This window comes from Bos mutus, chromosome 14 (assembly GCF_027580195.1).
Source record: "Bos mutus isolate GX-2022 chromosome 14, NWIPB_WYAK_1.1, whole genome shotgun sequence".
Classification (NCBI taxonomy): domain Eukaryota; kingdom Metazoa; phylum Chordata; class Mammalia; order Artiodactyla; family Bovidae; genus Bos; species Bos mutus.
Window position 1 is genome coordinate 68,814,222 of NC_091630.1, and position 25,180 is coordinate 68,839,401.

The 25,180-nt window shown below is 55.0% G+C and overlaps 3 protein-coding genes across 5 annotated transcripts; all 3 read right to left on the minus strand.

The window, feature by feature from the left end:
• Nucleotides 1–514: 514 nt before the first annotated feature.
• PYCR3 (pyrroline-5-carboxylate reductase 3) lies at nt 515–7,456 on the minus strand. The gene is given in 7 exon segments (XM_070382536.1): nt 515–968; nt 1,128–1,220; nt 1,514–1,726; nt 1,932–2,111; nt 2,498–2,531; nt 2,533–2,560; nt 7,334–7,456. Coding segments are annotated over 7 exon segments (924 nt in total). The 5' UTR covers nt 7,431–7,456; the 3' UTR covers nt 515–689.
• A 2,506-nt stretch (nt 7,457–9,962) lies between these two features.
• GFUS (GDP-L-fucose synthase) lies at nt 9,963–14,826 on the minus strand. The gene is given in 12 exon segments (XM_070382531.1): nt 9,963–10,291; nt 10,506–10,605; nt 10,814–10,893; nt 11,046–11,112; nt 11,411–11,439; nt 11,442–11,474; nt 11,577–11,710; nt 11,900–11,973; nt 12,052–12,180; nt 13,227–13,341; nt 13,677–13,833; nt 14,744–14,826. Coding segments are annotated over 11 exon segments (963 nt in total). The 5' UTR covers nt 13,823–13,833; nt 14,744–14,826; the 3' UTR covers nt 9,963–10,235.
• A 333-nt stretch (nt 14,827–15,159) lies between these two features.
• Nucleotides 15,160–22,375, minus strand: LOC138990716 (zinc finger protein 251-like). 3 transcript variants are annotated; one of them, XM_070382533.1, is made up of 4 exons: nt 21,995–22,375; nt 21,501–21,627; nt 21,006–21,119; nt 15,160–19,569 (listed from the first exon to the last, which is right to left on the minus strand). In XM_070382533.1, the coding sequence occupies exons 1-4, from the start codon at nt 22,025–22,027 to the stop codon at nt 18,830–18,832; spliced, it is 1,014 nt and encodes a 337-aa protein (XP_070238634.1). In that variant the 5' UTR covers nt 22,028–22,375; the 3' UTR covers nt 15,160–18,829. The 3 variants fall into 3 exon arrangements, with proteins under 3 accessions (XP_070238634.1, XP_070238635.1, XP_070238633.1); XM_070382534.1 differs by having other exon boundaries at nt 21,501–21,644; nt 21,995–22,374; XM_070382532.1 differs by lacking the exon at nt 21,995–22,375 and having other exon boundaries at nt 21,501–21,982.
• Between the last annotated feature and the right edge of the window lie 2,805 nt (nt 22,376–25,180).

A 25,180-nucleotide genomic window follows, 5' to 3' on the forward strand; every position in this document is an offset into this window, starting at 1 on the left:
CTCTGTCCCAGTCTTCCTTTTGTAACTGCATCCAGCACGTGGCTCCAGAAGCCCATCTGAGAAGCAGGGAGGAACAGCAGTGGCCCCACAGGTGCCTCATGCAGACTGGCCACCTCAGGGCAGGGCTCCATCCAGCCTGGGCCCAGGGACTTTGTTGGCAGACACATTGCTGAGGGGGGGTGATGGGAAACGGAGGGGAGCCCCGTCTGCACCACCTGCTCAAGTCTGAGCCCAGGGCCTTGCTGATGGCCCTCCAGGCACGGGGATTTCATTTTATCTACCTCCAGTGAAACATTGATCACTCCATGTTATAGGACAGCATCTTTATTTCCATTTTCAAGGTTAAAAAAGGTGAAGAAATGGACTCTGGCTGACCCTTCTAACTAGTACAAGGGCTGGGGTCAGACAAGCAGTGCCTGGCTGAGGGCCAGTGGGACACTGAGGCTGGAACTTAGGGAGGGGCTTGAGGCCAGGCGGCAGAGTGCAGGCGGCCGGTGGTCCATCAGCCCTGTTCACAGACGCCCCGCAGCTGGCAGGTGGCAGGAAGGGGCTCCAGCACTTGGGCCTGTGTGGGATGGGGCGGTCCCCCAACAAAGGCTCCACGTTTCTGGCTTTCCTGGCTTGTTGGTCCCTTCACGGACATGTTCAGAACCAAATCCTGCAGAGGCCAGGCCACAGGAGCTTAGGGTCTAGGAACGGGCCACACTGCTGTGTTCCCTGTGGGCCAGGGCCCCTTCTCCCTGCAGGGCTGGCAGGACAGAGGGGACCTGAGCCACCACGGGGGACGGGTTCCTGCTGAGCTCCCTGGCCCGGCAGGTGGCAGCCTCCACAGCGCTCATGGCCGTGGCCCGCAGCCCGCCTTGCTCCAGCACATGGAGCCCGTAGATGGTAGTGCCGCCCGGCGTGCACACGTCAGTCCGCAGCTGAGCTGGGTGCTGCCCCTTCTGCAGAAGCACCTTGGCCGTCCCCTGGGTAGAGGCATTGGGATTAAGGGGGAAGGGGCGGTGCTGGCAGCCCGTCTGCAGCTCACCCCCCCAGCACCCCGTCTCAGCTCAGGCCGGCTGGCCGCCTCCCCATGCTGACCCTCCCCTTCCACGCACTCCCCAGGCCGTGCAGCAGGGTCTCACCAGCAGGGTCTGGGCAGCAATGCGGTGGGCCAGGCCACTGGGCATGCCCATTTTGATGGCACCTTCGGCCAAGGCCTCGGAGAAGGCACACACCTGTAGCAGTGGGGGTGGGACGGGAGTCAAAGCTAGCCCTCCCTGGGACTCGGCACCCAGCCTGGAGAAGGCTGGGCACCTTTAGAACAAGGCCCAGGGCACCAGCCACCAGAGCCAAGGCCAGAGCCCAGTGGTCTGCCAAGAGGCCGGCCTCAAAGGCCCAGGAAGGCACTGACGGGGGGTGGGCACACAGGGGCAGCTGAGGACCACAGGCGGATCCCTGGGGGCAGGGGCTATTGCGGGGGCTTGGAAAGGCCCCACTTTGTGGAGGGAGGTCTGTCCACCACACTCACAAAGGCTACGCCGCTGCCGCTGAGGCCGGTATGGACGTCCACCTGGGCCTCAGGCACCTCCTCGCACTGCCCACAGGCCTCCAGCAGGGACCGCAGGAGCTGGGCCTCATAGCTCCCAGCGCAGCAGCCCCGCGCCATCACCATGGCACCCTCCTGGACGATGCAGGGCAGGTTGGGTGAGACCCTGAGCACCCGAGCCATCGGGGGCAGCAGCTGCCAGAGAGAGGCTGCGGTCAGTGAGGCCTCTGCCAGCCAGCGGAGAGACTCTGCTCCCCAACCCACACATGCTGGCTTCCGGAAGGGCCAGGCCTTGGCTGCAGCCAGTCTGGGATGGCCGGGGTGGGAAGTTGAGTCTGGTCAGCAGAGCCCAGCTTGGGATCAGCATCTCAGCCCCACCACACCCTCAAGGGCCGCTCACCTTCTCCAGGGTGCTTAGGGACACCCCGGCGGCCACAGACACCAAGATGTGCTCAGCAGTGACGGCAGGAGCCACCTCCACCAGCACGGCCGGCAGGATGTGGGGTTTGGTGGCGAAGAAGACGAGGAAGCAGCTATGCAGCACCTCCAGGTTGGAGTGGGTGGTCTGGCAGCCCATGGCCTGCAGCAGGGATGCCAGAGCCAGGCCTGTCAGTGGGCATCCTCCAGACTGCAGCCCCGCCGCCAGCCCCTGCTGTGGACGGCTCTACTCCCAGTGGCCAGACCACCCGTCCCTGCTCAGGACCCGACCTCAGGTGGGCCCTGACGACAGCACGGCCTCAAGCCCTCTGAGTCCGTGAGTGCCCATGACGTTCCTGCCCACCCAGCACGCACACCCCTTTACCCAACCCTGGCGCTCCACAACCTTGACATTCCTTCTGGCCTTTGACCTCCCCTTCCCCAGTCCAGGCCATCTCAAAACTTTAACCAAGTAATCAGCACTTCCCTGGCCCCAAGGAGCGTCTGACGGCCAAGAGCCAAGAGCCACCTGGGAGCTGCCCGGCTCACCCGGAAACGGCAGAGGTTCCTGTCAGAGGGCGCTGGCCAGCACGTGCTCAGCTTCCACTTTTCCTGGAGGGAAAGGCAAAGAAGAGCCGGGGTGTCAGTGAGGAAGGCGGGGCGGTGGAGTGACCCAGCCAGGTCTGCAAGTCTCTGAGGCTCAGCCACACCTGGGCCATCCGGAGCCTCTCGAGGAAGCCAGGAGCTCAGCGGGGCAGCTCCACTCGGCCGAGACCAGACCAGACCACCAGCCTCACTTGATTCTACCCGGCAGTCATCGCCACCTACCTGCTGCCGCCGCCGAGTCCAGACGCGTTGCTGGACACAGGGACCAGGAATTTGCGTTGTCTTGTGAGGACACGGATCCCAGGGACTGCTGCCTCTGGGAATGGGAAGGCTGGGGAGGGGGCATGGTGGGTACAGAGGCCCAGGAAAGGAGGGTGCGGGGTGAGGGTGAACCCTGGGAAGAGGGTGTGTTTATGGGTGTGTTTGTGCTGGGACATCCAAGCAGAGAATGCCTGGTTGGCAGAATACTCTACCGGTCAGATTTCTACAAGGTCTAACAAGAAGGCAGAAATGCACCCCACAACCTGGACAGATGGTGGCAGCCACCATGCGTTGCCTGCACTGTGTCAACACGAACTCTATGGAGCTGGGGGTAGCAGGTAACACTCCAAGTTTTACAAGTAAACAACTGAGGCCTGCAATAAACTGCTTTCTGATGATTTTCATCTCTCTAGACCTTGACATACCGCTAAAGGCAAAAAGCTAGTCCATAATCACCACATAAAGGTCCTAAATACTGTGGAGCACAATCAGGACAGCACCACCATTCCTGCTGTAGTTCATTTCAGTAGCTCAGTCACGTCCGACTCTGCAACCCCATGGACTGCAGCAGGCCAGGCCTCCCTGTCCATCACCAACTCCCGGACCTTGCTCAAACTCATGTCCATCGAGTCGGTGATGCCATCCAACCATCTCATCTTCTGTCGTCCCCTTCTCCTCCTGCCTTCAATCTTTCCCAGCATCAGGGTCTTTTCCAAGGAGGTTCTTCACATCAGGTGGCCAAAGTATTGCAGTTTCAGCTTCAGCATCAGTCCTTCTAATGAATATTCAGGACTAATTTCCTTTAGGATGGACAGGTTAGATCTCCTTGCAGTCCAAGGGACTCTGAAGAGTCTTCTCCAAAACCACAGTTCAAAAGCATCCATTCTTTGGTGCTCAACTTTCTTTATAGTCCAACTCTCACATCCATATATGACTACTGGAAAAACCATAGCTTTGACTAGATCGACCTTTGTTGGGAAAGTAATGTCTCTGTGTTTTAATATGCTGTCTAGGTTGGTCATAACTTTTCTTCCAAGGAGTAAGCGTCTTTTAATTTCATGGCTGCAGTCACCATCTGCTGTGATTTTAGAGCCCAAAAAAATAAAGTCTGTCATTGTTTCCATTGTTTCCCCATCCTTTTGCCATGAAGTGATGGGACCAGATGCCATGATCTTCTCAACCAATGATTTTGCCTGCCCCCAACACTGGCAGAGCCTGGAGACATTTTGGCTCTCACATCTGGGGATGTTACTGACCTCTCATGGGGAGAAGCCATGGAAGGGAGCTAAACACCCTACAATGTGAAGGATAGAGGATGATCTGGCTCCGAATGTGCAGTGCCAGATACCAGGAGTGCCGCTGGCAAACAAATCAAGAGTCGTAGGCTCAGAGCGGTCAGGCAACTCGACAGAGGCACAAGATCTCACTCTAAGCTAGGACTGTCCAAGAGAAACATCGCTCAACCCATACATGTCACTTTACAACTTCTAGTAGTCACATTAAACAATCAGGAAATAACAAATTTAATTATAATACATTTTATTTAAACTAAGGTAGCCAAAATGTATCCTTCCAACAGGTAATCAATATTAAAAATTACTAAGATTATTTTCTGTTTGTGTGCTGAATCTTCCAAACTTGGCGCATATGTTATTTTATGCACTCAGAGTGGAATACCAGAGCACCTGACCTGCCTCCTGAGAAATCTGTATGCAGGTGAAGAAGCAACAGTTAAAACTGGACATGGAAAAAAAAGGAAAAAAAAAGGGAAAAAAAAACCCCAAAAACTGGACATGGAACAACAGACTGGTTCCAAATAGGAAAAGGAGCACATCAAGGCTGTATATTGTTACCCTGCTTATTTAACTTATATGCAGAGTACATCATGAGAAACACTGGACTGGAAGAAGCACAAGCTGGAATCAAGATTGCCGGGAGAAATACCAATAACCTCAGATATGCAGATGACACCACTTTTAGAGCAAAAAGCAAAGAAGAACTAAAAAACCTCTTGATGAAAGTGAAAGAGGAGAGTGAAAAAGTTGGCTTAAAACTCAACATTCAGAAAACTAAGATCATGGCATCTGGTCCCATCACATCATGGCAAATAGATGGAGAAACAATGGAAACAGTGACAAACTTTGTTTTCTTGGGTTCCAAAATCACTGCATATGGTGACTGCAGCCATAAAATTAAGACATTTGTTGTTTGAAAGAAAAGCTATGACCAACCTAGACAGCATATTAAAAAGCAGAGATATTACTTTCCCAACAAAGGTCCATCTAGTCAAAGCTATGGTTTTTCCAGTAGTTATGTATGGATGTGAGGGTCGGACTAAAAAGAAAGCTGAGAGCCCAAAAAGTGATGTTTTCGAACTGTGGTGTTGGAGAAGACTCTTGAGAGTCCTCTGGACTGCAAGGAGATCAAACCAGCCCATCCTAAAGGAAATCAGTCCTGAATATTCATTGGAAGGACTGATGCTGAGGCTGAAACTCCAATATTTTGGCCACCTGATACGAAGAACTGACTCAATGGAAAAGACCCTGATGCTGGGAAAGATTGAAGGTGGGAGAAGGGGACGACAGAGGGTGAGATGGTGGGATGGCATCACCGACTCGATGGACATGAGTTTGAGCAAGGTCCAGGAGTTGGTGACGGACAGGGAAGCCTGGTGTGCTGCAGTCCATGGGGTTGCAAAGAGTCAGACACAACTAAACTGATGCACTCACAGTTCAGTTCAGTTCAGTTCAGTAGCTCAGTTGTGTCCGACTCTTTGTGACCCCATGAATCGCAGCACACCAGGCCTTGCTGTCCATCACCAACTCCCGGAGTTCACCCAAACTCACGTGCATCGATTCGGTGATGCCATCCAGCCATCTCATCCTCTGTCGTCCCCTTCTCCTCCTGCCCTCAATCCCTCCCAGCATAAGGGTCTTTTCCAATGAGTCAACTCTTTGCATGAGGTGGCCAAAGTATTGGAGTTTCAGCCTCAGCATCAGTCCTTCCAATGAACACCCAGGACTGGTCTCCTTTAGGATGGACTGGTTGGATCTCCTTGCAGTCCAAGGGACTCTCAAGAGTTTTCTCCAACACCACAGTTCAAAAGCATCAATTCTTCGGTGCTCAGCTTTCTTCACAGTTCAACTCTCACATCCATAAATGACCACTGGAAAAACCATAGCCTTGACTAGATGGACCTTTGTTGGCAAAGTAATGTCTCTGCTTTTGAATATGCTATCTAGGTTACGTTCCTTCCAAGGAGTGTCTTTTAATTTCCTGGCTGCAATCACCATCTGCAGTGATTCTGGAGCCCAAAAAAAGAAAGTCTGTCACTGTTTCCATTGTTTCTCCATCTATTTCCCATCAAGTGATGGGACTGGATGCCATGATCTTAGTTTTCTGAATGCTGAGCTTTAAGCCGACTTTTTCACTCTCCTCTTTCACTTTCATCAAGAGGCTTTTTAGTTCCTCTTCACTTTCTGCCATAAGGGTGGTGTCATCTGCATATCTGAGGTTATTGATATTTCTCCCGGCAATCTTGATTCCAGCTTGTGCTTCTTCCAGCCCAGCGTTTCTCATGATGTACTCTGCATATAAATTAAATAAGCAGGGTGACAATATACAACCTTGACGTACTCCTTTTCCTATTTGGAACCAGTCTGTTGTTCCATGTCCAGTTCTAACTCTTTCATATAGATTTCTCAAGAGGCAGGTAAGGTGGTCTGGTATTCCCATCTCTAAGAATTTTCCACAGTTTATTGTGATCCACACAGTCAAAGGCTTTGGCATAGTCAACAAAGCAGAAACAGATATTTTCTGGAACTCTCTTGCTTTTTCCATGATCCAGCGGATGTTGGCAATTTGATCTCTGGTTCCTCTGCCTTTTGTAAAACCAGCTTGAACATCTGGAAGTTCACGGTTCACATACTGCTGAAGCCTGGCTTGGAGAATTTTGAGCATTACTTTACTAGCGTGTGAGATGAGTGCAATTGTGTGGTAGTTTGAGCATTCTTTGGCATTGCCTTTCTTTGGGATTGGAATGAAAACTGACCTTTTCCAGTCCTGTGGCCACTGCCGAGTTTTCCAAATTTGCTGGCATATTGAGTGCAGCACTTTCACAGAGTCATCTTTCAGGATTTGAAATAACTCATCTGGAATTCCATCACCTCCACTAGCTTTGTTCGTTAGTGATGCTTTCTAACAGCGCATCCCAATTCCGACCTCCTCGCGGTTACCGTGCGGACGGCTGGCTCTGAGCCTCTCCACTATATCCCCTCCAGCCGCGCTCCCACAGGAAAGAGAGTCCGGAAAGGCAGAGTCCGCGAGCCGTTCCGGCCCACGCCCGCTGGCGAGCTCCACCCTGGGGCCCCTGCGTCTAGGGCGCCGCGCTGCTCTGGGATCCGCGGGGCAGGTGGGCACGGGACCGGTAAGCCCGCCCCTCCCACCTCAGGCCGGTCTCGGACGCCCGCTGGCCCCGAGCTCGGGGTCCCCAAGCGCCCTACGCCCGTGGCGTCCCACCTGCTTGGATGAGGCCCTGGGCGATGGCCTCCGCCATGCGGCCCGCGCCCACGAAGCCCACTCGCCTCCAGCCGAACTCCTCCGCCGCCGCCGCCATCACGCCGTTGCGCCGCGCCCCGCCCCACCCCCGCACTCAGCGGCGCCAATGGGCTGCGAGGGCCTCACCTGCGCTCGTCCACTGGCTGCGGAGACCTCACGCTCCGCCCTCGCCCGGGGTTTCCGTGCGGGGGGCGGGGCGTCGCGAGGGGCGGGCGGGACGCCGCGCAAAGCCTCAGATACACAGGCCGGCTGCTGTACCTGGGTGCTCCACTGGTGTGTGAATTTCGCAAGTAGCAACTTGAGAGGGTCCATTTACAAGCGAAGGGTCGGAAAGGGTGGAGGCTGCTGTGGGATGGGGTCCCTCGCGGGGCCAATGGGAAAGCACTGATGGACACACCGGCCAGCAGAGCTTCCAGGAAGGGGCGGCTGAGCAGATTCTGATGAAACTCCTGGCAGCCAGAATCTGGACTTCCGCTTAGCACTGGCACAGATCAGGAGCTATCGAGAGGGATTCTGCCGGCCTCTGGCCGGTTTCCGGGTGGGAACAGCGCGCGCTGGTTCTGTTTGGAGCCTGTGAGCAGTCGGGTGTGGAGGACAGGGCTGCCTATTCCGGGCTTGTGGTCAGCTTTCCCCCAAGTTGTAGTGGGTCCGAGTGACAGCATAAAATTGACGCAGCCAGTGAAACGTGGGAGCAGCGGTCTGCGGCTTTGCTGTTAAAGAAGCTCCTCAGGCCAGCCTGGGTTTTGGTTTCTGAGAGCCTCTCAGGGAGCTATGTAAGGAGGCAGGGCCTCCTTACATAGCTCCTTAGACCTCCTTAGACCTTCCTGAGGTGTAGGTCCCCAGGAGAGACCTGACCTCTCTAGTTGGTTCTAAGGAAGAGTGTGTGTGGCTAGAGACAGGAAGCACATTTGAGACTGAGAGGGGGAGGGTGGGTGTGGGGTGTGCTTGTAATTTGATTGACCTAGGAAAAATAAGCTAAGACTGCAGTTTTAAGATTGCATTTTAAAAACGTTTTGTTATTTTCTTTAAACTCTCCTTTAGCACGTTCTAAATTCTTCAGTGGGCTTACCAGATGGCTCAGTGGAAAGAATCTTCCTGCAACACAGGAGATGCAGGTTCAATCCCAGGGTTGGCAAGATACCCTGGAGGAGGAAATGGCAACCCACTCCAGTATTCTTGCCTGGGAAGTCCCATGGATAGAGGAGCCTCGCAGGCTCCATGGGGTCACAAAAAGAGTGAGACATGACTTAGCAACTAAAAAGTTCTTCAACAGTGAGAGTCCCTCACTCACTCAACACTGTCCCTTCAGTGAGAAGCCCCTGCTCTGGTGCTGGGAATGAAGCCCTCACAGCAGCAGAATGGACAGCCAAAGCCCTACCTGCAGACCTGCCCCTCTATGATACACACACCCCGCAAGGGACAGCTCAGGACATGCAACCACTGTTAGTGTCCTCCCAGGCACGTCCGGGCCTTTCTGCTCCTGCCCCCTTTCTCACTGGGCTGATCCAAGATCCATCTCAGGTGCCCATCTCCCTTAACCAGCAGACCCTTCATTAACAAATGGTTGGCACCCGGGAGATACACCATGAAGGCAGACCTGGTCCTGGAGCTCTGAGTCCTGTGGGTGAGGGAGGGGAGGAACTTCTGGAGAAGCAGGCCGGTGGGGTGGGCCTCAGAGAGGAATAACCATCTGGACAGAGACCTAGAAGGTAGGGAGGCACTGACACTATTGGGGAGAGTAATGGGGTGGTGACAAACGCAAGGTGTGCTCAGCCGGATGGGGCACAGAGGTCGGGACTGTGCCTAGCACGGGGGGGCAGCCAATGCTGCCCAGATACACAGAAGATGTCATGACTGTGTGGGCACACCAGTCATTGGTCCGCACTCATGAAGAGGGGATCTGAGAAGAGGGGGATCCCAGAGCCAGGGAAGGTGCCTGGGTCCTGAGGGAGGCAGTCCCGCTCCAGCCTGGAGGCTGGGCACCCACAGCACTGCCTGAACGGCCAGGGTGCCAGTGGGTCAACCCATCTAGATCTTCCTGTTGAGGAAGGTGCCACTCACCTCCCTGCCTGCCAGGCCCACTCCTGCATGACACCTGTCACTGTCCTCGGGAGAAGGACAGGCTGGGCCCCAGCACCGAAGCTGCCACATGAGGGCTAGGGAGCTGAAGGGCCAGGTCAGGCTCCTCTCTGCTGGGGCCCCAGGGGAGCCTGAACCAGCAGACACTCTTCTCAGATCCCTCTGTGCCCGCCTGGCCTATCCAAACCCAGACCTGGCCTCTTTCCCCAAAATCCTAGGAGGAAGCGGGGGAGACCTGGGGAGTGTGGTTACCCAGGCCCACATGTGGCCGTGTGGAGAGGCTGGCTCTGGCCACCACACTGGGACCACTGCAGGTGCCCGGCACTTTGTCCCCACCAGCTGACAGCCCACCCTCTCCTGCCACCCGCCCACTCACCACTTCTCTGTGACTCCACCCACTGCCACCCTTCTGCCCCAGGGACAGTTGGTCACCATGGCCCAGCAGCTCTTGGGGCCTGGCCAGGCTCAGGAGGCAGTGCTGGGGTGGGGACGGGGGTGGCTGGCGCACAGGCCTGTGAAAATGCTCTTTATTGGCTCCCAGGGATTGGAAGTGGACACTCAGGGATGGAGTTGGGGAGCAGAGTGCTGGGCTTGGCTTCCCTGACGTGGACAGAGGCCCCACCAGACAGTCACTGAGGCCTGCCTCGGCAGACGGAGTGGAGCAGAGGCCAGCATCAGGAGGGCAGGCGGTGCCCCCGGCTCCTGGCAGGTTCTGAGAGTGGCTGCTGCTGGGTGCTGCCGGCCAGGCGCTGGGGAGGAGGTGGACCAGCTCCGGCCACAGGCTTCACTTCCGGGCCTGCTCGTAGTTGTCGGTAAACCAGGCACAGGTCTCCTTCACAGCTACAAAAGCGGGCAGATGAGGGCCAGGGCGGTCCTAACCTCCCCGGAAGGAGCATGGGGACCCAGGGAGTCCTGCCTCTGCGGTGAGGGCACGGAGGCCAAACCCGCGGAGCGTTCCCCCCAACTGGCACTGGGGAAGCTGAGGCCCGGGCAGGGGCAGTGGTGGCCCCCAGGAGAGGCCAGAAGGCCCTGAGGAACAGGGTGGGAGGCTCACCCTGCTTGAAGGGCGTGAACCGGAAGTCGGGCAGGTAGGCCCGCAGCTTGGCATTACTGGCCGTCTTCTTAAACTGCCCATCTGACTTGGTTGTATCAAACTGGGCACCTGGTCAAGGCCTCAGCACAAGGGGAAGCCCGCTGCCCCCCACCTGCCCTTGAGCCTGGCCCAGCTTTCCCAGGAAGAGCCTCCAGGGCAGAGCAGCAGTGCCCCCATCCCCCGGCCGCCAGGGTGAGTGCCATGGGGGCACCAGGGCACAGTCTTCTGCAGGGAGGCCCGAGGCACGCCAGCCTCCAACCAAAGGATACGGTGACCTCCCCGTGGAAGTCCATGGCCTCCACCACGGCCTCAGCTGCCTCCTGGACGGACACCTCGTCCTCCTCGCCCACTGTGGGGAGCCAGGGGCCAAAGGCCAGGTCAGGCCCCCGCTGCCCGGCCCCCAGAAGCCCCCTCCCTGCTCGGCGGCTCCGGGGACAGACAGGGTCCCGCCCAGCTGGTGGGGGTGGGGGTGGGGGTGGGGTGGAGCTGCTGGGCGCCCACCTGACAGGATGATGGGCTCCACCTCATCGTACTCCCGCAGGGCCCAGATAAAGAGCCGGGCCAGGTCCTGCCGGTCAGACGTCCGGGGTCAGAGGCCACCAGTGACAGCCCACAGGCGCATGTCCCCTCTCCAGCCCAGGTCCCTCCCTTTGGGCAGTGGCCGGCCAGCTGTGCCCCAACTCCTCCAGATGAGCTCAGAGCTACCCCAGTGACTCTCTCAGGGACAGGAACCTACAGGGCCCCAGCGAGGATGGGGGCAGCCTGGACCCCCACCCTTTCCCAGACTCCCTCCCGCCTGCCCACGGCCAGCTCAGCGGCCCCAGGAGATGTTCTAGGGGACAGCCGTGCCCCTCTGCGGCACCGACCAGTGAGTAGATGAACTGCCTCCGGGGCCTCCCGTGCCCCACACCGTCAAGGCTGAGCCGCTGCCTGTGGGTCAGGAGGGCAAGTGTCAGAGGGGCTGTGGCAGCATCAGCCGTCCCCTCTCCCCGGGCTGCGCCCCAGGGGCCCCCGTGGGCGGCGGGCACTCACTCTTGGCCAGGTGCACCTTGTGGATGAGGCCAGGCAGTACGTGGCCATCCTCGATACTGAAGTTGTCGTGGGGCCCGAAGACGTTGGTGGGGATGACAGCGGTGAAGGTGCAGCCGTGCTGCTGGAAGTAGGCCCTGCTGGCGGCACAGCGTCCCCTCTGGCCCTCACCCTGGGGCCACTGGTCCGCCCCACCCCGAGTCCCACACCCCAGCCAAGGTCTGGGAGCCCTGCCGGGCCGCCCCCTGGGCCCACCCACCGCGGGGCACCCGGGCCCCCTTCCCCAGCCTTGACTGGCCTCCGCCCAGGGGGCACAGGAGGAGGACCTGTTCTGCACGTCGATCATCCTCTTGGCATAAGAGTAGCCAAAATTGCTGCTGTGCGGCGGCCCGTTGTGAATCTGGGGGAGCAGAGGACCCGCTGCTTCTCAGCCCCGCCCCCAGGCCAGGCCCCACCCTGCCCAGGCTCCTCCCCTCACCATGGTCTCATCGATAGGGTAGGTGGTCTTGTCTGGGAAGATGCAGGTGGACAGGCAGGAGACCACCTTGCGCACGCCCACCTCGAAGGCCGAGTGTAGCACATTATCATTGATGTGTATGTTTTTCCTCTGCGGGGTGGAGGGGGTGGGGGCGGTGGGAAGCAGGGATCAGGCCCCTCCAGGCACGGTCCAAAGCCTCACCTACTCCTCCAGGGACTGAAGTGGGACGCACCCTGGAGGCCGCATCTGAGCCTGAGTTCCAACTGCTCCCAGGGCCCACCCCCAGGACTGAAGGACGATCTAGGCCTGCCTCCCCTGAGGCTGCGGGAGGACCTCGGAGGAGAGGGCTACACCCCAAGCTCAGGGCTGAGCCCCACCCTCTGGGGCTGCTGAGGTGGTGCAGGAGCCCAGGGGGCCCAATCTGGCCCTGAGGCAGGAAGGGAAGATGGGGCCCTTCCACACCCCCAACCCAGGAGCTCACCCCTGGCTCTACTGCTCAGTAGCAGTGAAGCCTTGGCCAGCCACATCCCTCCTAGGGCCTCACTTCCCTCTCTGAGAACATGAGCTGGCTGGGGCATTTGGGTGGTCTGGGGAGAGGGGAGAGGTGGTGATCAGGCAGCCTCCTGGGAAGGCTGTCACTGAGACGAGGAGGACAGATGCCCGTGCAGAATCTGGTCTAAGCTTCCACCATCCCAGGCCCAAAGCAGGGCTGAACCACACCAAGGCCAGTGGCAGAGATATGGACAGCCCTCAGGGGCAAAGCCTGGCAGGGGCAGGGTCCTGGGAGAGCCCAGCTTACACCTCAGCAGCCCAGGGTGCACCCCAGGCTCAGTGCAGCTGGACCTCCTGGGAACAGGGGCATCTGGAGGCCCAGGAGGCAGGAAGCAGGTAGGGCAGGGTCACACGGCAAATGCTGGCTTCTCTCAGCTCACCCAAACCCCATTTACCTCTTGGGCTTTCCCTATTGGGCCAAATGTCCCCCAGCCTACCTGTGTGCCCCTCTGCCTACAGCCCAAGTGTAGGGCACTGGGGGCACTCAGGGCTGCCCTCAGGGCTGGGCCAAGCCCTGACCCTCAGGAGCTTCGTGAGGCCAGAACAAGAACTTGGGAAGCTGGCCAAAAAGTCCCCAAAATCCAGGATCCTGGCTCCCAGTGCTCACTGGGGCTCTCCCTTACCCAGAAGTCCAAATTGTATTTGATATTCCGGAACAGGCCCCCCACCATTGCAGCAAGATGGATGACGTGTGTGGGCTGGACCTGTTGAAACAGCGCTCGGGTCTGTGCAGCATCCCTGTGGGGAAGCCAGGCCATCAGGGGCTGCTTGGAAGCCCAAGGGAACGAGCGTCTTGGCTCAAGGCACTGGGGGCAGGAGCCAGGCAGGGCCAAAGGTGGGAGGGGCTGCCAAAAGGGAAAGTGGCCAGGCCAGGCCCTGGCAGGTAGGAGAGTGTGGGCTTCCAGGAAGAGAAAGGAGGAAGTTTGCCCAGGAGCAAAGCTGCACACCCCGGCCAGGCCAGCCACCTGGCAGGGAGGGCCCGGATGCGAGGCCCCGCCAGGGACAGGGCTGGCCCGGAGCACTCAGTCTGGAGAGGGAACAGTAGGGGGTGCTCCAGGGATGGGCAGACTCACGTGAGATCGGCATCCTTGGAGGAGACAAACACCCAGTCCTCTCCAGGCAGCCTGGCCCCATCTTCTACCACCTTCTGGATGGCTCTGCCCACCAGCCCTGAGCCCCCAGTCACTAGGATCCGCCTGGTCCCCCGAGGATCACCCATGGTGGCTACACCTGTAGGGCCAAATGGTGTGAGGCTGAGGCCATTGCTCCCATCCCACAGAACCCCACTCCCCTGAGCTGCCCCAGCCCAGGGTCACTGCCCCTAGCATTGGGGCACAGTATGAGGTCACTAGGCCAGGGAGACTGCCTGCTGGGGACCAGGCAGACCCAGCTAGCCTGAGCCATCCGCTCTTCTCAGCTCTGTTCCCCAGGGAGCCCTGTGCCTACCACTCAGCCCAGAGAACCAGGCTCTGCCCTGTGGGCCCAACCCTGACCCCCACTGGGCCAAGAAAGAGAATATTTGGCTCCTCTCTGGCTCACAAGAAGGGAGGCAGCCAACTTTGGGTCTGGGGCTTTCTGGCCAAAGTCCATATGCTACTGACTGCGGGAAGGGGCGGCGGCTGTGTTTGCAGCCCAGTGCCCACTCCAGCTAGCTTTGGAAAGCTTGGTTCCTTCTGGGCAGGCAGAGCTTCTGGCTACCTGGAGAAATGGACAGGCTTCAGGGCGCCACCACCTCGTAGGAACCTATCCTGGGGGCTGGAAATCTGCTCGGGCAGCTACCGGAGGACTTTGAACTCCCCGATGCAGAGCCCGACGGGCAGCCCGGACCAGAGGGGGCCCTTCCCGGACATTCTGCTGCTCCTGATGGCACGGGCAGTGTAGCAGCAGGCCCTGGGGTAGACGCTACCGCGGCCGGGCCCCTCCCACGTTTCCCCAGGCGCTTCCCAAGCCCTCCACCCCTGGACCCACCTCTGAGCCCATTCGCACAGTGCAGTTGGGCCCCCTTCCGTGCTTCCTGGTCCCTCCCACGCCCCCAGTTCCCGGCACCCTTCAGACATTTCTGATTGTCACGGGGCACCCAAGGTCCAGGACCCAGATCGCCATGCCACAGCGCCCCTCGCCTTCTTACCCACCTGCCCACCTGCCCGCAGAGCCGCTTCCGGCGCCGGCTGAGTGCCCAGCCACGCGCCGGGGCCAGGTGGAGTGGGCAGGACCAGGTCGGCCCTCCCGCGGCACTCTGGGAAGTGGAGTCCTCGAGGGCCGCCCCGGGAGCTGCTGGGACATGAAGTCCAGGGCCGCGCAGTAGCCTGGGAAATGTAGTTCCCGTCGGCTCCGCCTCCCCTAGGCCGATCACTGCTAGCCCCTAACCCAGACGGTGCCGGCGTTGGGGCGGTGGGAGAGGACGCAAGGCTGCGCATCCCCGAAAGCCCGCAGGCTCTGGACGGAGGAGTAGCAGCAGGGCCAAAGAATATTCTGAAAACGGAGGAGCTGCAGCTGCTCGATGCTTTCCTAGGGTAAAAACTGCATTTGTGAGAAGCAACTTCAACAGTTACTGTATTCGGGACACTATATAAAAATATACTTTAATAAATACATTAAAAAGACAAACACATTTCACGAGATTATTAATAGCAGGAGATAGCTTGGGGGCCACTGTTGTAGTTCAGGTAATAAGGACTCAGAAGTTTACTGACTGAAGCAACATCAAGTTGGAAGAATTAAGAGGATTCCTGCTTCATTGGCTAGGCAAGCTAAGGGAGGAAGTTAGGTACAAGGCCTGGTGTGATGGTTAGTGTCAACTGGTTATGTGTCAACTTGGCGAGGCTGTAGCATGCAGTGATTCACACACAAATCTAGATGCTGCCAGTGAAGATACTTCATAGACAGTAGCATCTTAGATCAGGTGACTTGAAGAAAACTAGACTTTCCTTGATAATGTGGCTCTCATTCATTCAGGAGGCTTCCCAGGTGGCATAGTGGTAAAGAATCCACCTGCCAATTTAGGAGGCACAGCTTTGATTCCTGAGTCGGGAAGATCCCCTAGAGTAGGAAATGGCAACCCACTCCAGTATTCTTGCATAGGAAATCTCACGGACAGAGGAGCCTGGTAGGCTACAGTCCAGGGGGTCGCAAAGAGCCGGACACAACTGAGTGAGCACATCCATTCAGTTGAGAAGCCTTAAGAGCAAAATTGAAGTTTCACTGAAGGAGAAGACATTCTACTTCAAGACTGGAGAGTTCCTGCCTAAGAGTTCTAGCCTGCCAGCCTGTCCTACAGACTTCAGACTTGCCAGCCCCACAATCATGTAAGTCAGTCCTTCAAAATACATCTATATCTACCTATCTATATATACATATATGTATTTGTTATATACATAGTTTGCATTTCTGTCTAGGGCACTGTAAGTATGGGGAATAGAGTTTTCATCAATGGAAGTATAGAGCTGGAATAAAAGCAACTGTAAACTAAATCCAGCAGCATAGTAAAAGGATTATACACATGACTAAGTGGGATTTATTTCTGCAATGCAAGGGATGGTTCAGTTAAAAAAAAAGAATCAAATACACCACATTCATAGAACAAAGAAAAAAATGATCTCAGCTGAGGCAGATAAAGCATTTGATAAGTCTAACACCCTTTCATGATAAGAACACTCAACAAACCAGGAACAGAAGAGAACTTCCTCAACTTAATCAAGGGCATTTATGAAAAATCCACAGCTAACATCACACTCCTTTAACATCCCCAAAGAAATCATTCCTGAATATTCATTGGAAGGACTGATGCTGAAACTCCAATACTTTGGCCACCTGATGCAAAGAACCGACTCATTGGAAAAGACCTTGATGCTGGGAAAGACTGAAGTCAGGAGGAGAAGGGGACGACAGAGGATGAGATGGTTGGATGGCATCACCAATTCGATGGACATAAGTTTGAGCAAGCTCTGGGAGATGGTGAAGTACAGGGAAGCCTGATGTGCTGCAGTCTGTGGGGTCACAAAGAATTGGACACAACTGAACGACTGAAGAACCATGTCATACTCAATGAATGAAAACTAAAAGCTTTCCCCTTAAAAGGTAAAAATTAAACAAGAATGTTCACTTTTGCCACTTCTGCTCAAAACTGTACTGGAAGTTCTGGCCTGAGTGACTGGGCAAGAAAAAGAAAAACAAGGCACCCAGACTGGCAGCACCACTGTGACTTCCTACAACGGATCCTGGGAAGTGCTGCAAACAGAAGGGGAGGCACTTTTACAGAAAGAAAGGGATGGACTCAGGATGGGCTGAAACAAGGTATGTTCATTACAATCCACCCCTTGACGACTCAATATCCACATCAGTACATTTTCTCAAAAAGCAGTTTCAAAGCTTCCATCCATCCATTCCAACATGTAATTATTACATAGCTCTGAAGCTGGTCCCTCCTCCCCCCAAAGGAACATCATCAGAGTCTCTTCATTAATGTGTCCTGTTTCATCCAGCGTTTCTGAGCCATGTCTTCTTGATCTCTGACAAGACTCCATCATATTTTTTGCATCTAATGAACCTAATTTGAATTTAACTATTGCTATCACACCCTAGGAAGAAAGAGGTAAAGGGAAAAGAAAGAAAATAAGCTTTAACATTTGACTCTAGGACTTCCCTGGCAGCCCAGTGGTTAAGACCCTGGACTTCCACTACAGGGGGCTCAGGGAACTAAGATCCTACACTCCCCGAGGCACAAATAAAGAAAATATGGTGACACATAAAGGAAATAAATATGGAAAGAGCTGCAGTCTTTGTTAATTAAAGTCTGGGGCAAGCTTATTTTTTTCCTGTTGGTGATCTTCTTTTTCCTGTTTGTGGTCCAGTCATTTCATGAAACTTCATGTTCTGTTTTTTCTTTCGCTCATGATCAGGTCTTTCAGTGTCAAGACCAGGCACTCCTTTAGTTCAGGAAGGTTTTCTTCTGCTACAGCTTTGAATCTAGATGGTCTGGGTGAAACGCTGTGGGTTAACACCCAAATCCCCCTTTTTCATTGTCCGTTTACCAGGTTCCTTTGAGTCAAAATAAAACTTCTGGTTATATTTTTCTCTATTTTATTTTGGCTGCACTGCACATAATGTGGGATCTTAGTTCCCTGACCAGGGATCAAACCCATACCCCCTACAATGGAAGCCTGCAGTCTTAACCACTAGACTGTCATGGAAGTCCCATGTTTTACTTTATGTTTATATAGCTGTACATTTCCTCAAATGATCATGTATTGCTTCTGTAATTAAGTTATTTAATCTGCCTACAGGAAAATGGCTGAGCACGCTTAGTTTCACTAGACATGTGACACTCAGCCTCTAAACAGTGAAAGGAATGCCAAGAGTTCAGTGGATGGTCACAAAGGCACAGCCTTCCCCTGCCCGCCCCCTGATGCCTGGGCAGTGCTTGCCAACTAACCTCCCTATAGATATCCTGTGTTTCGTGACCACTGGCTTCTTTTATATCTGTTTTCTCTATTTCCACCATGTGTTTTAAGTGTTTAATGTTATTATTGTATAGAAAACATTCATACTATGCAAACATATTCTCTATGGAAGAACTGGCTGGAAAAAAGAACAGTCCAAGCGACATGCACGCTCTTAATGTTTCATATGGCCTGACTCAAGCAGAGCTGGCATGCAGGAAGGTGAAGCTGAGCCAGCAAATCCACAGGGCCAACAGCAAGGGCTGAGCTGCCCAAAATGGAACACTCACATCCTGCTCAACAAATCAGCATCTGAAAACAACCAGCCAGGACCAAACGATGACCAGAGTTACATGATCTTCTCCTGGTGTTCAGGGCTGCTGTGTGATGGAAGATTGATTATCCAAAAGTTCGGTAGCCCATCTGGATTTCAAAGGCGTTTAGAACCCACCTATGATGCAAATAAACCAAAGACCTACATTTTAAATTTCAGAAATAAAATCTGGATGCACCTGAAAATAGTAACTTTCAAAGCATCAATTTGTCCACAGACGTCTCACAGCTACACTGAATCCAGCAGGCTGCCAGGTCGTGGTGGCTAGGGCAGGCAGGCCTGGGCTACCCCTTGTTGTGGGAAGGACCTGAAATGTACACGTCGATCTCCGGTGGAGAAACAATCCAGTCCCTCATGCTGGTCTCGCTCTGCGCGGTGCCACGTGCTGAGGACATCCTTCTGGGGCCCTCCTTGCAGCAGCAGCCAGCCCTAAGCTCCCCCTGCCAGCGGCTACTTAGCTTACAGAGATCCACGCCGCCTGGCTGCACAGGTGCGATTTCTGATGAGTCCGAAAGCTGGACTTCCAGATGAAGCTCTTCCCGCACTTTGAGCACCGGAACGGCCTCTCTCGGGTGTGGATCCGCTGGTGCTGGGCGAGGAGAGTGCTGTAACTGAAGGGCTTCCCGCACCACTGGCACCCGAAAGGCTTCTCGCCGCTATGGACGCGCTGGTGGCGGTGCAGCGTGGAGAGACGTGTGAAGGCACGGCCGCACTGCCCGCAGGTGTGCGGCTTCTGGCCAGCGTGTGCGCTGCGGTGCTGTGCCAGGTGCGAGCGCTGGCTGAACGCGCGGCCGCACTCCCCGCACGCGTGCGGCTTCTCGCCGCTGTGCGTGGCCCGGTGTCTCACCAGACGCGAGAGGTATCGGAAGGTCTTGGCGCACGTTTCGCATGTGTGGGCTGCCTGCCCTTTAGCGTTTGTCTCGCGGCTACAGAAAAGCTCGGGTCCCCATTTACCGCCTTTCTGGGCCCCTTCTCCTTTGGAGATGGTCCAAAAGGTTCCATGTGATGGTCTCTCCTGGATAAGGAAGTTCTCCAGGCTCCCTAGCCTGCCCTCCTGCGGAGCGGCTGCTTTGCAGACTGCTTTTGGAGGCTCACCCCTGAAGAAGCTTCCAGATGCTCCTCCTGGAGGCTCTGCAGCTGGAGTCATTTTCACCCTTGCAGTCACATGTTTACACAAAGACCCCTGGGTGGAATCTGAAAGAGAAAGGGCCCACGTATTACCCTGTTTGAGAAGGTCCACCTGGGCCCCTACTCTGTGCCTGCAAGTATCAACCACCTGCTGGCCCTCTCCACGAGGTGTCTCACGGGTGAGTCCAGGCTCACTGGCTGTGCGCATGTGCCCACCTCCTTCATGGACCTTCCCCTCACATGTCCCAACTTTTTCTTGCCACCTTTTTCTAGTTGAAGTCTGTAGCTGACGCTACAAGCACCGTACACCAAGCCCCCGCCTCCCTGGGATTCCCGCCCTGCTGCAGGAGACAGCTCTGAGAGCTCCGCCTGCCAGCATCCTCTGGGGCAGGCATGCCTCTGTCTTAGCCGAGGTCTGCACTTCCAGACCAGGCTGCAGACAGGTACCGCCCCAGGGGCAGGGACCAAGGACAAGTGTCCCCCTCCCTCGCTCTGATGGACAATCCCAGATGCCTCCTGCAGCCTCTCAGTGGTCATGGTCCTGGAGCTGTGGTGCTCCACACGCTGGCAGTGGCAGCTCTGTACTGACTTTTCTCTCCTCTCTCTCTTCCTGCTTTCTCTTGCCTGCTTCCAGAAATTACTGCCTTCCAAATACATATCTATACCTGAAACTCTAAGGCTCTACACTCAGGAGACCCAAAGGACTGGAACTGACCCTCAGGAAGGGTTTCTGGGATGATGCCCTCGCTGCTCAGACGTCCACAGGCGTCCAGTGCGGGGATGAGGTGTCAGAGTTGGACTGCAGGACACCCAGTGGGTGTGCAGAGAGGTGAAGAACTGGGTGGTATGAGGAGCTCCCTATATTTGGTGTCAGAAGTGATGCTGTGAGAACAGACGTTCCTGTTTAAGGGTAGGTGGGCAGACACTTCCAGATCGTGCCAAGGTCACCAGGGGCCACTGCTACCGGTGGCCAGCAGCAGTTCTGGGAGGCGGGATGTCTGGCTTGACAGATGTTAAGTGTTCTGGATCTCAAACTTATGCCAAGGGCATTATTTGGAACCTGAGACCCACGATGCTGAGAACCAGCCCCAATTTTCACAACTTGAGCCAAGAGCCTCCCCCCAGCTCTGGCTGGTTTGGTTGGGTTTTCAGTTCCTTGTAACTGAGGGTTCTGATAACTCATCCTATGGGGCTGTTGGGGGAGAAAGTGAGGCACAATTTATTAAGCATCTGGCATGGTGCTGGACTCCCAGAAAATTGTCCTCAATCTTCAATGAAGGGGAAGGGCAACAATCACAGTCTTTACCCCTTCACCGCTAACTGGCTGCCTGTTTTCAATTGATGGGTGTCCATGTGCCTGGGTAAGGACACCAAGGGACAAGCCAACGAAAGTGCACTTTATGACTGTGTGACTGTCCTTCTATCCGGCTGTTCACAACACTGGCTGTGTATGGTGAGTGCAAATACTGAACAACCGGAGGCCTGTGGCTCCCCTCACTCACCCATGCCGGCATTTCCCGCAGTCTCTGCTTCCTGGGCCCCCAGCAGGTCTGAGCCCCAGGGCTCCCTTCCTTGCTCCAGTTGGGAGATGAGATCTGGCTTGGATTCTGGAACTCCTGCCCGAGAGGAGAGAGGAAATGGGTGAAGTGCTAGGGCATGCTTGGCTTCCCACTCCAGAGGCAGTCTGGGACTCGGGGGTTAGCTGGCCCTACCATGCAGGCTCTGAAACATGGAGTCTCCCCAGGAGGTTGAGGTGGGTGGGGAGCAGGGCAGGGATAAGGACTCAACAGAGGCCCGCCTCTGTGAGAGACGAGGACACCTCTAGTCTCCAGGCAGCCCCGGGGACGGGTCCAGAGACCCCACCTGTCACCTGGGAGCAGAATGTCCCACCTCTGGTCCCAGAGTCACAACCAGCCTGGCCCCTCCGAGATCCCACCTTAGCTCTGAGGGGGGCTGGGGGCGGGGAGGAGGGAAGGGCTGCGGCTGAATCACCTCACCCAGAGAGACCAGGTTCCTGTAAGTCTCCAGCATCACGTCTCTATACAGGGTCCTCTGCCCAGCGTCCAGACGCGCCCCTTCTTCCTGGGTGAAGTGCACAGCCACGTCCCCAAAAGTCAGGAGGCCCTGAAACAACACTGGTTCTGCCCATGGAGTCAGCACATCAGGATTCAAGGCAGAGGAGGCAGATGGCTCACCAGCAGGCATGTGGGACCCCTGGACTCCATCTCAAGGTACCCTGCTTGCCAGGGAACCCGTAATGACAACCGTCAACCCAACCTATCCATACCCCAACCTGCTCAGTACCGCCTTTCCTGATGAGTGTCCCGCAGCCTCCGGAACGCCCTGGGGAACAACGCGGAGGGGCAAGGGAAGCCCCTTTGAGGCCCCGTCCTGGAGAGGACCTGGGACTCAGGGTCCCAAGTGAAGCGGGCTCCGAGGAAAGATCTTCTGGGAGGCAAGGAGCCCAGGTTCCGGGGGCAGGAGCGCTCACCTGGGGCCAGGCGGCCGGGGGGCTGCCCGCCATGCCGGCTCCCCGTTCCCCCGCGGCGAGGGCAGCGGCGGCGGCAGGGCGGCCTGCACACAGGAGAGAAGGCTGGGGACGGCGGCGGGCCCGGGGCTCCGGACCCAGCCCCAGCCCTGCAGCGGCTCCAGCTCGCAGGCCGGCCGGGACAGGGGCCTCGCGAGGACGCAGAGGCTCTGCGTTAAGGTGAGCACCCGGGCGCGCTGGTCAACCATAATAGAGCAGGGTAGCTGGGTGGGCGTCGCACAGGCAGACGGGAGAAGCCGGCTCAAGCCCTGTCCCGCCCGCCTGCGGCGAGGCTATAGCTCCAGGTCCGCTCCGCACTCCGAAGCTCCCCGAAGCTCCCCGCTCGGCCCCGCCCCGCTTTGTCTCCACAGGCTCCGCCCCCTGCGTCCCTCTGCCCCGCCCCACGCCCCGCCTCCTCGGGCTCCGGCCCTGGGACACCTGCGACGCTTGCTGAACGCAGAGATCACGGGCTGTTGCCGCTGAAGTTCTAGTTCCGTGGGTCTGAATGTACTTCGGAGTCAACTTGAGTAAGCTTTCCTGGAGACTCTATGGAGAGCAGACTTTAGCACCCTCCCGTTCCTAGGACGGTCCGCACCTTCTCCACTGCCTGGCCGATGCCGGAGGGCCTGCTAGTCACACGCGCACGTCTGCCTCCCAGGATCTGGGCTTGGCGCTGGCACAACTCTGTCAAGAAAGAAGGGAGGGAGGGAGGAAAAGAAAAGAAAGAAAAAGTAAAAGAAAGAGGCACCTGGTCCGGATACCAGGAAGGTTTGTGGTTGTGACCAGCCGGTGTTGGAAAAGTCCTGCTTCCAGGTACAAGGAGGTTTGGAGCAGCGGACGTGCTGCTCAGGTGAGAGGAGACAGTTGACTGACTATATCCTTCGCAGGCAGTTGGTCCAGCATAAGGAAGCGCAGCTACTAGTAGCGAGGACGATCGTTACTCTTGATTCTTCTATGGCAATCACGCTGCAGGACGGGATAGATCCCACCCCAGATTTGATTGCAATGTGGACTTACGGTGCCACACACACACCAAGAAGGTAGCAAAACATTTACTACTTACATTAGGAGGCTTTTCTGGGGGCAGCAAGGCAGCCCGCTGAAAATGGCTTGAAAAAGCAGGCAAAGGAGACTGGATTGGGGTTTGATGGTGGTCAAAGGGTAAGCCAGGGTATTCCCACCTGTAGGCAGGGACTTGGAGGGAGCACCCGGGCCTTCTCATCCGCTTGTCCAGATGTGGGGCAAAGGGAAGAGTGAGAGGTTAGGCTTAAAAGCCTCAACACTGAAAGGAATGCAGACTGTCACATCTTCCTGCTGCAGGCTGTGGCTTCAGAGCTCCTCACACACCCCATAGCATTCACAGTGTTTGCACACTTTGCACTATCAAGTGATTCACATTCCTTTCAACCGTGTATATTTATCAATCTAGACATTGGTTGCCTGTACTGGTTTTTTATCATGGCAATTAGATGGACATTGAACCTCGAACTGCAAATATTTTATTTTTATAAGCATATGTAATGACAATTGTATTTTCAAAAAGTTAAATTTCAGCATTTCAGCTTTAAAATTCAAGAGCACCATAGATTGGTTAGAAAACCAGTCTATGGTGAAAATACTGAGAGAAGTGTTGTGTCTCTAAGAGTCCGGGGGCAGGGGGGAGGCATTGGCTATGCAGAGCCTTGAAATTTTTCTGGGGTGATGGTGACACTCCTTATCTATATACAGGGTTGAGTAACACAAGTGTCTGCATATGTCAAAGTCAAAATTCATACAAGGGTACATGTAAGACATGTATTTCACTGTCTAAGTTTTACCTAAAATATGTCTCCTGTAAACATTTTAAAGTCTAGTTGGTGATTTGCATGCTGAATTAGGAATGGACTGTACTAATATCTGTAACTTACTTTGAAATGCACCAAAAAATAAGATGAATGAGTAGACAGAATAGATACGCAGCTGAATAAATACATGATAAAGAAAGATAGCAAAACAGTAATTTGTTGTTGTTCAGTCACTAAATCACATCTAACTCTTGACCCCATAGACTGCAGCACGCCAGGCTTTTCTGTCCTTCACTGTCTCCTGGAGTTTGCTCGAACTCATGTCCACTGAGTCGTTGATGCCATCCAACCACCTCATCCTCTGTCTCCCCCTTCTCCTCCTGCCTTCAATCTTTCCCAGCATCAGGGTGTTTTCCAATGACTCAACTCTTATCATCAGGTGGCCAACATATTGGAGCTTCAGCTTCAACATCAGTTCTTCCAATGAATATTCAGGGAATAAACACATGATAAAGAAATATAGCAAAACAGTAATAGTAGAAACTAAATACTGTGTATATGAAGGCTCGCTGTACAATTTTTTTTCAAATGTATTTTTAAAAATAGTCATGATATTGGCATTTTTCATTTATCAAGTTTTATTTTACAACTTTATACTCATTAACTATAACTAATGTTTTGGTTTTTTAACTTCAGCTTTTTATTTTGAAATAATTTAAATTCACAGGAAGTTGCAAAATACTACAGAGAGGTCCCATGTTCTCTTCACTCAGTGTTTCCCAAAAAATATCTTATGTTATCAAAACCAGGAAATGGATGATGGTATTAATTCATGTACAGACCTTACCTGATTTCATCAGTCTTGCATGCACTCTTTATTTTGGGAGTTAGTTCAGTCACTCAGTCATGTCCCACTCTTTGCAACCCCATGGACTGCAGCACAGCAGGCCTCCCTGTCCATCACCAACTCCCGGAGTTCACTCAAACTCATGTCCATTGAGTTGGTGATACCATCCAACCATCTCATCCTTTGTCGTCCCCTTCTCCTCCCGCCTTCAATCTTTCCCAGCATCAGGGTCTTTTCAAATGAATCAGTTCTTCTCACCAGGTGGCCAAAGAATTGCAGTTTCAGCTTCAGCATCAGTCCTTCCAATGAATATTCAGGACTGATTTCCTTTAGGATGGACTAGTTGGATCTCCTTACTGTCCAAGGGACTCTCAATCTTCTCCAACACCACAGTTCAAAAGCATCAATTCTTTGGCGCTCAGCTTTCTTTATAGCCCAATTCTCATATCCATACATGACCACTGGAAAAACCATAGCCTTGACTAGACAAACAATTTTTGGCAAAGTAATGTCTCTGCT

What these genes read in the sequence shown, in the direction of transcription:
- LOC138990716 (XM_070382532.1), bottom strand. Translation starts at nt 21,708, where the DNA reads ATGCCTGCTGGTGAGCCATCTGCCTCCTCTGCCTTGAATCCTGATGTG. An exon ending in CAGGAACCTGGTCTCTCTGG is followed by an intron (nt 21,120 to 21,500) that starts GTGAGGTGATTC and finishes CCTCTCGGGCAG; the next exon opens with GAGTTCCAGAATCCAAGCCA. An exon ending in TGCGGGAAATGCCGGCATGG is followed by an intron (nt 19,570 to 21,005) that starts GTGAGTGAGGGG and finishes TTTCTCTTTCAG; the next exon opens with ATTCCACCCAGGGGTCTTTG.